General features: G+C 42.9%; 1 protein-coding gene across 9 annotated transcripts in view; it reads left to right on the top strand.

Moving 5' to 3' along the window:
* LOC147031265 (neuroligin-3-like) overlaps positions 1–12500 on the top strand; it is a 374881-nt gene that overhangs the window by 265347 nt on the left and 97034 nt on the right. For 6 of the 9 annotated variants that reach the window (XM_085860631.1, XM_085860583.1, XM_085860621.1 and 3 more), the window contains one exon: positions 2157–2369. The exons of 1 other annotated variant lie outside the window; for it this stretch is intronic. In XM_085860631.1, coding sequence (XP_085716757.1) covers positions 2157–2369 — 213 coding nt within the window. The remainder of the gene's footprint in view (positions 1–2156; positions 2370–12500) is intronic. 2 more of the 9 variants (XM_085860611.1, XM_085860641.1) reach the window with 1 other exon arrangement.

The raw sequence follows: 12500 nt of genomic DNA on the forward strand, positions 1-12500 counted from the left end.
GACTTTGCACTGACTGACTGACAGATAAAAACAGTCACAAGACGTATGAGACATGAATTGGACACATTGAGCTGTAAACTGAAACATGACAAGCCCCTTTAATTAATGTGTGCTCATTACTAGCTAGAAAGGCAATTGCTCCAGTGAAGTTGTCCCCACTTAAAATAAAAGTAATGCTTTACGACCCCCCAATAATAATATTTGGTATTATCTACCATTGTAGAGTTACATAATCTCCTGATATGTGGGAGATAATACAAATAAATCACTCTACAATGGACTTGATCTACCATATCAAAGGTACTATAACAGCTGATGGTGGCCATCTTGGAAAATGGCCACCACTTTTGTCACAGGGCAAATCTGTGATGGCCCTCGAGTCAAGAATCTTGCTTAAGGTATATTCTAACAGTGTGCCAAATTTCATGCTTCAATTATCAAAGGCACAATTTATTTACATATCTGCAGTAGCATTCACAAAGTTGGCCTCTTGGACAGGTGGCAATAAAGAAGCCATTACTGAAAAAGACACATCTAAAAGCTCATATGGAGTTTGTAAAAAAACATCTTAATGATACTGCAGACATATGGAGAAGCGTTTTGTGGTCAGACGAGACAAAAATTAAACTTTTTGTCTTCGTTCAAAGCCTAAGTTCGAGTGCAAGCCTAATACTGCACAACACCCAGTCAGCACCATCCCTACGATCAGGCATGGTGGTGGCAACATCATGTTATGAGGCTGCTTTTCATCAGCAGGGACTGGCAAGCCTATCAGGATAGAAGGGACAATGGACGGTGTAAAGTACAGGAGAATCCTTAATTAAAATCTGCTTGAGTCAGCCATGAATCTGAAACTGTGAAGGAGATTCACATTTCAGCAGGACAATGATCAAAAGCACAAAGCTAAAGCCACACTGGAGTGGTTGAATAAGAAGAAAATAAATGTTCTTGAGTGGCCCAGTCAAAGTCCTGACTTGAACCCAATTGAATATTTATGGCGAAACTTGAAGATTGCAGTCCATCGACGATCCCCATCAAACTTGGCAGAATTAGAGCAATTTTCACGTGAAGAATGGGTAAAGATTTCACCATTTCACTGTGTAAAGCTGGTGGAGATCTACCCAAAAACACTCGCAGTAGACATTGCTGCAAAAGGTGCTTCCATCAAGTACTGGCCTAAGGGGCTGAATACCTTTACAACCAGTGAATTTTGATTTGTAAATGTTTTTTGCAGGTATTGCTGACCTGTAACCTCCTTCAACTATAACAGTGTTTAGTTTGATCTCTCTAGTTATGAATAAAAAGTTCATTTGGAAAAATTGTTTCCACATAATTCATAATCCATCTAAATGTGGCATCATTGGTAGGGGGTGAATACTTTTGCAGGCCACTGTATATACATATATAGTACTTGCTGAAGTACCCGGCGTTGCCGGGGAAATTAAATGAAATATGTCGTTAAATATTTCCTGCATGACAAATTGGGAATGTTGGCTTGATGGTTTCGTATGAATTACCAATCCTGGGCATTGCAAAATGCACTTGGAAAACCTTCCCTTCTTTTAACATCTGTTATTTAATTTTGTTTTTTAATACAACAAATCACTACAACCTCAACGTACGATCTTCACAAAACGTATTACTCGATCGCTCCCGGGGAAAAGAAAATGCACAAGACCCGATCAAGGCCTGAAGGGAAATTATCTGATTTTAATTTTTCAATTATTTTTTATCCAAACATAGCCCTCGACCTTCCTCTGCATGAAAGAGGAGGTAATGCAAAGCTTGGTTGCACTGGTTCCGACTGAGTGTGAATGAACAAATACACAAACACACAAACAACCTTTCTCCTTTATATATTAGATGTATGTTGACATGATAGTTCCTTAAATTGCTTGTCACATTTATAAATGAGTCAAATTTTGTCCATGCCTCTGTCTATCTATACATGATGTTACTTTTGTCTTTGTACTATATTTCAGCTTCCTATGAATTGTGCTATTAGTTTGATGATGAACAGAGATAAATGACAGCAAAACTGATCAACATATTAAAGACTCCCCTACAAAGGCATCTCAATAATAACTGTCTTTAACTTCACCAGCATATTTAACCACAACTCTGATTTCTATCCACAACCCCAACCTTAACTGTAGGTTTCCTAAGCACGGGTGACCAAGCGGCAAGAGGAAACTGGGGGCTTTTAGACCAGGTTCAGGCCCTGCGTTGGGTCAGCGAAAACATTGGGCACTTTGGTGGTGACCCACTACGTGTCACCGTGTTTGGTTCTGGTGCAGGGGCCTCTTGTGTCAGCTTGCTCACCCTCTCCCACCATTCTGAAGGTAACCGCTGGAGCAATTCCACCAAAGGTACAAAACCCCCACACCACCCTTCCACACCACTACCCGCCACCCCAGCTTCGCTTCTGAGATTTTGACAATTTTGGTGTCTGCATGCGTTTCCCTTTCTGTTCCCCCCTCCCTCCTCCCCCAACTCCACCTCCCCACCCCCATCAAATCCCTTAAACCACTCCTGACCCACCCCATTCCCTCTTTTAACCCATCCAAAATCCCTCCCACCCACACTCATCATGCAATGGTCACGGAACTTGGCCCGGCCCATATTCTGCTCTCAATCTAAAACGTTCCTGAGATCTGGAACCTTTTATCTGCAAGCTGTTTGGCATTTTGGATGCAGATTGGCTTTTCTCTTTTAATGACAGAAATCTGTCACTCCTTATTTCAGTAGTTTGTTTCCATTTAACAAGATATCCAGCAAATTAACGTTGACTGGTTTGGCTTCTCAGTTAAAAACAAAAAAAAGCCTGGATACTGCATCACTAACTTGGAATATCTAAAGAGCCAACATTAACATTGAATGGATTTGTTCAAAACAGCTATTAGTCCCCCTTGTTGCCAAATTTTTTGACACGATTAATTTGCTATTAAGAATGCTCGAATCTAAACATTATAGCTCCACCAATTATGAGCATTGTTGTGACTTAGTCCATTGCATAGGACTTCATTTCCAGCCATTTAAATCTGTTTTCCTCCCAGTCATGGTTGTCACCATAAAATCATTAATGAAAAAAAAAGACGAAGGGTGGGAGTAAAGTAAGAACCACAAATCCCCTCAACCATCGACATTCCAGCTGCATGCACAATCCAAAATTGTCAAATCTATGGGGAAGATGCAGGGTGCCAGCAGTCAGCGAGCCGTGAGTATGACCACAAATCCCTCCCCCCGGCTCCTGCCCTGCCGCCTTTTCCATTGCTTGCCTCTGCTGGCATTCGCCCATGTCAACATCTTACTGGCTATTCTACTAGCCAACCAACCAATCATCCAGTCATCCAATCACAAACTTCATCATATTTAATGTTCATTTGACCACACAGCCAGCTACACATCCTGACTTTGTGACACCTAGCCTTGCATACACCAGCGATATGAAAAGGCTCCAGACTTTCCTGTCACCTGCACTGTCACCTGCACTGTCACCTGCACCTGTCACTAGCTTGCACATTAAACAACTCTTTAAACAACTCAGCAGTTATCAATATCGTGTGATGGCTTACCTCTCGATCGACCACTCAACTAAACAATTGTATGAACAACCAACCTACCACTTAGCTACAGAGAAGACAAATCAGTTTACCAACCACAATGGAGACCTCCTAGTCACTTGGAAAACCAAATGTCCCCAGAGACAACAAAGCATTCCATCAGCTTCAATGCCATACAGCAGAAACACCTCTCTGCATGTATTCCCATTCATTATTTGCACTACTCATCTCTGTGCTTGACATCAGATCTCTGAACTTTTAAATTCTAAAACCAGGATCATAGAATGTCTGAAAAATCAAGGGAAAAGGATAGCATGCCAATATTAAGGTTTATAAGGAGTAACTTATGGGGCACTAACAGAATAAATATTTACATAAGGTGTGGGTGTGTGTGTGTGTGTGTACGTGTGTGTACGTATACGAGTACGTACGTACAAGAAGGATTGAAAGTAAATATGAAACCAATAAAAAAAATAACTAATTGACATTGCTTCTTTACTTCAGCATCAGTTTATGCCAATATTTAGAAACTTTTAAATGCATAGCTAATGAATGATAAGAACTACACATTCCAGCTCATTATGATGCTAACAGATTTTCTTCTCATCCCACTCTCATTGCCTCCCCATCGCATGACTCTTCACCACGGCGTTCCACTCATCGCTGCAGCCAGCGGAAAGGTTTGGCGAGGGGTGTGGGGCGAGGGGCCAGGGGCCAGGGGTGAGAAACTGGGCTGTTAGGAGATAGTCAACCTCGGAGGCTTGTTGGAGCTACTATTTTGTCCTTTCCCCCCCCAGAACAGGCTGCGGGGAGCCGGGCCACCATCCGCCACTGACCAAGTGCTGGGAATCTTGGCTTGCTGGGAGATTGTGGTAACGGTTGGGTTGGTGGGCACGTGGTAGAGGCCAAGGTCTAACTTTTGGCCAAGTTTGAAATGAAAAATATAAAGTTTTCAACCTTGCAAAGGGTTTTTAAATGCCTTTCAGGCATGTGTGAATCTTCGTATTCAAGGAAACATCATTGAGCCAACATTTGTCACCAAATGTGATGCCTTATCCTGTAAATCCAGGCTTAAAAGGATGTTCATCAGACTGAATATCCCACTGCCCCTCCCTCTATCCCTCCAGCCCAATAACCGTTACTGCAGCTTTCATGGTCACTTTGAACCCTAAGCACAGAGGGCAGGTGCTAGGGATGAAGACAGATAAAGAAAATGAGAGTGGTGTAGATAAATGTTAAATGACTATAACTATAATTCCAAGTGTCAGCAAACATCCATTTGGTTAATTTGTCATGCATATTGTAAAAGCAATACAATACTTGATAAATTAGATGTGCAATGAGTATGTCATTCTCAAAAACAGCGTGAGGATGAAGGAACTAATATAACCACTCTCTTTTTTTTTCCTTTCTGTTACCTTGGAACCTGCTTCTCTTCCCCAAACTTATGGCAACCTACACTTGTCCCCAAAACCCACCTGCCTGCCTTGCATGATGCCTATGCTGTAGGGCCCTGTGCTATTGCATAAGCTCGTGCTTCACTCTCACTACTCTCTCTTTCTCTCTTCACACTCTCCCTCTCTCTCTCTCTTCACATTCTCCCTCTCTCTCCCCCCTCTCTTTCTGACGTCACTAATGACATGTTTGATTATTGCTATCGAGCATTTGTTTAGTGTAACACTCTTGTAATGTTGATTACAACAGTGTACAGATAAGCCTTGCATTGTAAACCTGACTGTTTTTGTTGGTAACGTCTGGAAGTATAAGCTTCAAATAAGCTTGTAAGACCACACGTTATGGCCTTCGGGCCAAGGTACAATTTCTTGTAAGACTATGCACTTTCGTCTGAGATCCAAGGTGTGTGTGTATTAGTTTGCCAAACCTTTCATAGCTTTACATGACTTGTGGTCTTTTGGCTAAAGTGCATGTGTTCAGCCGAGTTACAATATTTTATTTATTTTACTTTTAGTATTAAAAAAGCATTTGATTCCCAACACTGAAGCTCTTAGAATGTTCACTCAAATATTGCCACTGAGGCGTTATTGCTGTTTATTCCTTGGATCTCTCTTTTTTTTTCTCTTTTTTATTCTCTCTCTCCCTCTCTCCCCCTCTTTCTCCTCTCTCTCTCTCTCTCTCTCTCTCTCTCTCTCTCTCTCTCTCTCTCTCTCTCTCTCTCTCTCTCTCTCTCTCTCTCTCTCTCTCTCTCTCTCTCTCTCTCTCTCTCTCTCTCTCTCTCTCTCTCTCTCTCTCTCTCTCTCTCTCTCTCTCCTCTCTCTCTCTCTCTCTCTCTCTCTCTCTCTCTCTCTCTCTCTCTCTCCTCTCTCCTCTCTCTCCTCTCTCTCCTCTCTCTCTCTCTCTCTCTCTCTCTCTCTCTCTCTCTCTCTCTCTCCTCTCTCTCCTCTCTCTCCTCTCTCTCCTCTCTCTCTCTCTCTCCTCTCTCTCTCTCTCTCTCTCCTCTCTCTCCTCTCTCTCCTCTCTCTCCTCTCTCTCCTCTCTCTCCTCTCTCTCTCCTCTCTCTCTCTCTCCTCTCTCTCCTCTCTCTCCTCTCTCTCCTCTCTCTCTCTCTCTCTCCTCTCTCTCCTCTCTCTCCTCTCTCTCCTCTCTCTCCTCTCTCTCTCTCTCTCTCTCTCTCTCGTCTCTCTCCTCACTCTCTCTCTCTCTCTCTCTCCCCTCTCTCTCTCTCTCTCTCTCTCTCTCTCTCTCCTCACTCTCTCTCTCTCTCTCTCTCTCTCTCTCTCTCTCTCTCTCTCTCTCTCTCTCTCTCTCTCTCTCTCTCTCTCTCTCTCTCTCTCTCTCTCTCTCTCTCTCTCTCTCTCTCTCTCTCTCTCTCCCTCTCTCCCCCCTCCTCTCTCTCTCTCTCTCTCCCCTCTCTCCCCCTGTCTCTCTCTCTCCTCCTCTCTCCCCCTCTCTCTCTCCTCTCTCTCTCTCTCTCTCTCTCTCTCTCTCTCTCTCTCTCTCTCTCTCTCTCTCGCTCTCTCTCCCCCTCTCTCTCTCTCTCTCTCTCTCTCTCTCTCTTCCCCCTGTCTCTCTCGCTCTCCCTCTCTCGCACACTCCCTCTCTCGCACACTCCCTCTCTCGCACACCCACTCTCTCGCACACCCACTCTCTCGCACACCCACTCTCTCGCACACCCACTCTCTCGCACACCCACTCTCTCGCACACCCACTCTCTCGCACACCCACTCTCTCGCACACCCACTCTCTCGCACACTCACTCTCACACACCCACTCTCTTCCACTCTCTCTCTCACACTCCCTCTCTACATCTCTTCCTTTCCCTCTCCCTCTCTATCTCTCCCACTCTCTCTCCCACTCCCCTCTCCCCCCTCCTCTTTCTCACCCTCCCTCTCCCTCCTTCTACCCCACTCTTCTTTTCCATCTCTCCATCTCTCTCACTCTCCCTCTCTCTCTCTCTCACCTTCCCTCTCTCCCACTCTTTCACCCTCTCTCTCCCTCCCTCCCACTCTCTCCCATCTTCTCTACCTCCCTCTCCCTCCCTTTCACGCTCTCCCATTGTTGGGCCTCTCACTAGTTGCATAAATCCATACTAATTAACATGAGTGTGTGTTAGTCAGTCTGTCAGTCCATCCGACTGTCTCTTCCATAACTCCAAAACCAAGAAACCTAGTGGCTCCAAACTTTGCATATATACTAATGGAGTTCCAAGGTCATGCATGAGTGAAAATTGGGTGTTTGGGTTAATTTAAACACTTATTTTGAAGATAATTAATGGCCTGATTTAATTATCCTTTATCAAGGCTCATCCTTGGTCACCTCACTGTCCATCCCTGGGGCCTTAATTTGCTATTGTTTTGGCTTGATCAACAATGTCTTGACTTGGAACAAGCCGCAATGGTTTCTTAATGATAAAGTGTTTGTTTACTTTCCTCACTCATATCATCGAATGCCTGATCATCATACCTCCGAATCGCTGGATACATTGCAATGCTTATGAATGCACAGAGATGCCAGCGTTCCTAGCTTATATTTCATTTCTGCACATGCCATAACCTTGAGAATCTCTTCATCTCAGCTGAATTTAAAATTCAAACTTCTTAATTTACCTCAGCAGCAGTTCTGATTGCTTAAAAAAAGTTTTCATTTGTCCAATTCGGACATCGCTTGACATTCCGGGCATCTCCGAGTGCATGGTGTTTATATGACTGATCGGCGATCGCTAATCATTTGCCAAGCCAGCCGTTCCTTATCAACCGTTTCGTTGGAGTGTTTGCTTAGTGGTTAAACCACTTAGCGAGTACTATGCAAGCTGCTTGGGTGTTCATTTCCAAGTCGTGACCATACACGGCTGCTGCCACGCTCGATGGGATCATTAATTAGGTCATAAGTGAGCGTTACCTCATTGTTTTCAATTATTGCTTTTGGTTCATGTTTCCATGGGTTTTCAGGGATTGGGATATTGAGACTTTTGCAGATGCAGATGTGCCAGTGGATTACTCTAGATACCTTGTTGTGCCTTTGGGTGTACAGCTGCCCTGACATGTTTTTTACATCCCAATAGGAGGTGGCCCGTACTTTTTGTTTCTACCTTGCAGAACCTACACTTGTCCGATTGACTCAATTCTGCTATTTTCTTAAAGCCATTCGTGTTGTGTCCTTGGTTTTGGGCATTTATAATGATCCCTTCTCCATCCGAGTTGAGCTGTCCCTTCTTCGCCATTCCAATGAGCCTTCTTTGTTGATGATCAATTTGTCCAACTCTTTTTTGTTATACCTTCCTGTTCTTTTTTTCGTTTTCCCAGTTGACATGAATATATATATATATATATATATATATATATATATATATATATATATATATATATATATATATAGTTTCATACTTTTCTTTTGCCTTTTTGCAATAGTTGGGGCTGTATTCGTTGCTGCCTCGTCTAGTGTGTCACATCTTCCATTCGCACCTGTCTTTGGAAAAAAAATTATCGGTGGGTTAGGGATACCTTCTCTGGTTTGTTGTCTTCATGTTTGCTTACAAATTGGATTTGGTAGTCTTTTGTAGTTTTCACATACTCACACAATCCCGCTGTTGTCACTCTGCACACTTAGTTGAGTTCCATCAGGCCACTACCTCCTTTTCGTCTCGGCAGGTACATTCTTGGGATGCATTGGCTTTTATAGAGCATTTTGTGCATGGTGAGGAGTTTCCTCGTTTTGATATCGAGTTTATTGAATTTGGATTGTGACAGTTTATTATTCTGCAACTATACTGGAATACTGGTATTGCGAGTTGGTTTCTGGCTTTGATTTGTTCCTTGGAGAAAGGTATGTTTTCAGGATCAGCCTCGTTTTATGCAGGTATTCTTTGGTAATTGTTTTGCACATTAGTTTTTGACATATTTGGTGGCCCTCTTCTACCATGAGGTATATGCATGATGCTTCATTGTCGAGCTCCTATATTGTTGTATCTGTGTCGATTTTTATGTTGTCTATTTTTGTTGGTCTGCCTTATATAAATGTGACCTTGGCACCCTTATTGAGGCCAAATTCCATTTGAATGACGTTGGAGTACGGTTTCACTTATTTGAGTTGTTCTGCCAATTTTTCGTTGTTTGGTGGAAAGAGTTTTAAATCATCCATGTACAGTAGATGTGTCACCTTTCTTGTCTCTTTGGACACTCTCTTATTTGATGTCACGGTGTATCCATGTCCTTGCTCATTTATGAGGTTGCTCAGTGGATCCAGGGCCAGACAAAAAAGGAGGGGCAAAAGGGTGTCTCCCCGGAAGATCCCATCACGTATCTTCGTCCCTGGTATTTCAATCTTTCCTTCTGAGTGATGTAATATCAACGTGGTATTCCAAAGCTCCATTTCTTTTTCCATCAGTTTGATTATTTGGGGCTTGGTCTTGTACAATTGCACGCATTTTATCATCCCTGAATGTGGGACACTATCAAAAGCTTTTTTGTAGTCTATCCATGTTGTGGATAATTTGGTTCTATGTTGACCTTGTTGTTATGTTGACCTAACATATGACCTTGTTTAGTAGTTAGTGGTCTATTGTTTCATAGAATCCTCTCTTGCTTTCCTTCTGTTCTACCTATCGGCCTCATTTTTGTGTTCGGTGGTGGTAGATCATTTCTGTGATAATTCCCATCAGAAATTTGTATGTTGTTAGTGGACATGTTATTGGTCTATACTTGTGAAGTCGTTGGGTTTCTTTTGATTTTGGGATGAGAAAGGTGTTACGTTTTATGACCCAATCATCCAAGGCAACCTCCCTTTGGAGAGGTTTATTGAATGCTCAAGTATTGTGATTGTGTCAAGCATGTAGTTGCTTTTGCCAAAAGTTTGGAATGTCCACCCAGGCCTGAGCATTTAAAGTTCTGCATTTTTGCGAGTTGTTTTATTTATCTATTTATTTATTCTTCATTAAATATCACTGGGGGCATTTCCTTTTGATGTTTTTTTTCCCTCCAAGTTTTGGATCTAATCTGCCTCTTTATTGTGTTCTTTTGGGTCCTCATAGATTTCTTTCCAGAAATTTTCTGGCATACTTTTCTCAAGGGGATTTAATCCTTTTGTTTCCCTAGTTTGTAGTATAATCTTTTCGGGTTATTTTCAAACATGCGGTTTTGGTTTCTCCCTTTGCTGACTTTGTCAAAGTTTTTTTTTTTTTAATCTTTCTTGAGATAATTTCTATTTTGTGTTTGCTTTCAGCAACCATTACCTCTCAGTATTTATTTCCAATTTTGTATTTGTTTTTTTTTATTTTTTTTGATTCTCCTCATTCACTTTGGACTTCGATTTCCTCCTATAAATAGTTGTATTTGTCCCGTTTCTTTTCTAAGTTGCTCTCTTTGTGTCCCTCGCCTCAGTTTCCATGGTGGTGCCTGGTCTCTGTCTGTATGGGCTGGTTTGCTCTTCTTGCAATGTCGTTTTCGTGTTACTTTTCTCTATATGAGCAGTGCCGCTACAAAGCTCATTGTGTTGAGTTGCTTTAATGGGGATTATTTTGGTACCAATCTTTTGAATGCTTTGTTGATTCTCCTAACTAGTATTTTTGTGCGATTGTTGTTTTCTCTCTTGTATAGTTCTGATATTTTCCCGAGTGGTGTCAATCTCATCACCACTATTTTGTTTGCCAGCTCTTCTTCCAGTCTTTACTTTTCCTCATCATTCTCATCATCCTCCTCCTCTCCTCCACCCCTCTGTTCCACTCCATTGTTATGCCTGTTATCATTCGCTGTTCTCGTTTTCATCCCCTCCCATTTGTGTAGGTGTTTTCCCTTGGTCCACTCCTGTATGTTGGGTCTGTTCCCCATGCCGATCAGGGTGGTTCTGTCTCCTTCCCCTCTGTTTCACCTCACCATCGTCACTGTCCCCCATGCTGCTCCACATTCCAAACCCCGGCTTCGTCGCACAGCCCATCCTCATTGTGATGACTTTGTCACCATCTCTTTGTCCAACCTTGTCGATCCCTTCTTCTGCTTGTTTTCTGGCCTTCATTGGTATCCATTTGCTTTTTTTTCTTTTGTAATTTATGTTCCGTTGATGCAACTTTTATGAATTTGTGTGATGGCACCATCGCTGCTCTGGTGGCCAATCTGGTCTTCTTCAGCTGGTCGATGAATCCAGCTTCCCTGCCTGCCATCCCACATTGTTCCTGTCTTGAATAGATTTTATATAGTGGATAATGGTGTTCTCCTCTATGCTCCAACACTCGTTGTTTAGGTTTCTCTTGTTGTGCTTCGTTATTGAGACAGGAAGCACCTCCACAGCCTCTTGGCTTTATGCAGATCCCTGTCTTCTTGTGAGGTGGTCTTTCTTCTCACTAGAGGAGGTGCAGATTTTATTCTTTGCAGTGCACATTGCACCTGCACGGTGCTGCCACACAGACTGGGTATAAGTGGTCTGTGTCCCATAATTCATTTCATTTTCCTATATTTCCAACACAAGTTTCATTCGCCCCCACCCCCAGTGCAGTTGGAATTTATTTCCAACCCTCCACATCCGAGCACATCGGCAGTAATTTCTCACCTCGAGGATACCCATGCTGGTGACTCAACACTGTGTCCTTTGATTGTTTCTCAGCATAACAGTCATCCAAAGTTGCATGCGGCACAGCCGAGAAGTAACCAACCGCAAGCCTCATTTTGGGTCGCAGGCTTCTAAGCCCGTTGCATCCACCAGTGATACTTTTTTTTTTCATTCCTGTCCAAGCATTTTCTTCCCAGCCAAGTCGTCCTCGAATCCTCTGGAGATGTGAATAGCTGCGGAGCATTGTCTCAGTAGCACGCGGGCCTTCAATCCATACTCGCCTTGAAGCGGGCCTCATCTCCGCTCCTTAATTGTTCTCTCTTTCCCACTCACGTTACCAGATACGTCATCTTCTAATCTCCCATTGACGCCCAGGGCTCCACATGCTCCTCTGGAGACACGAATAGCCTTGGAACGTCGACCAGGGAATCATTACATATAACTACCAAAACAGTCTTTAAATGGAAGGAATTCAAGTCTTATAATACGAGTTCTCTGACAAGGAGCTTCACCACAGGAGGAGGCCATTAGGCCATTCAGGCCTGCACAATGTTAGCCAACCTATGGATGTTTGTCTGTGTTCTAGCCTTTTAAATGCTGAACACCAAACAAGGAAGCAGCAGCACATACCATTTTTGATCTTTGCTTCGACTCAGCAGGGTTACGAACCGCTGACCTCTCGGACTCGGAGCAGATGCTCTAACCATTGTATGCCACCAGGTCTGATGAAGACTTAAAAATACATGAAGCATCCATGCTATACTACTCACACCTGACACTCATTATCAGACACTGCCTGACCATATATTAAACTTATAATAAAAAAGTAAATAAAACAACAAAATAGAGTTGAAAAAAACTTCAAAATTAGAATGGGCACTCGGTAGAGCGCATACCTCTGCCAGGCTGAACAGTTTACATTTTGTATCCCACTGATAGGCT

Source organism: Eptatretus burgeri, chromosome 2, assembly GCF_056783735.1.
Source record: "Eptatretus burgeri isolate ZD-2024b chromosome 2, Ebu_testis_v1, whole genome shotgun sequence".
NCBI classification, from domain to species: domain Eukaryota; kingdom Metazoa; phylum Chordata; class Myxini; order Myxiniformes; family Myxinidae; genus Eptatretus; species Eptatretus burgeri.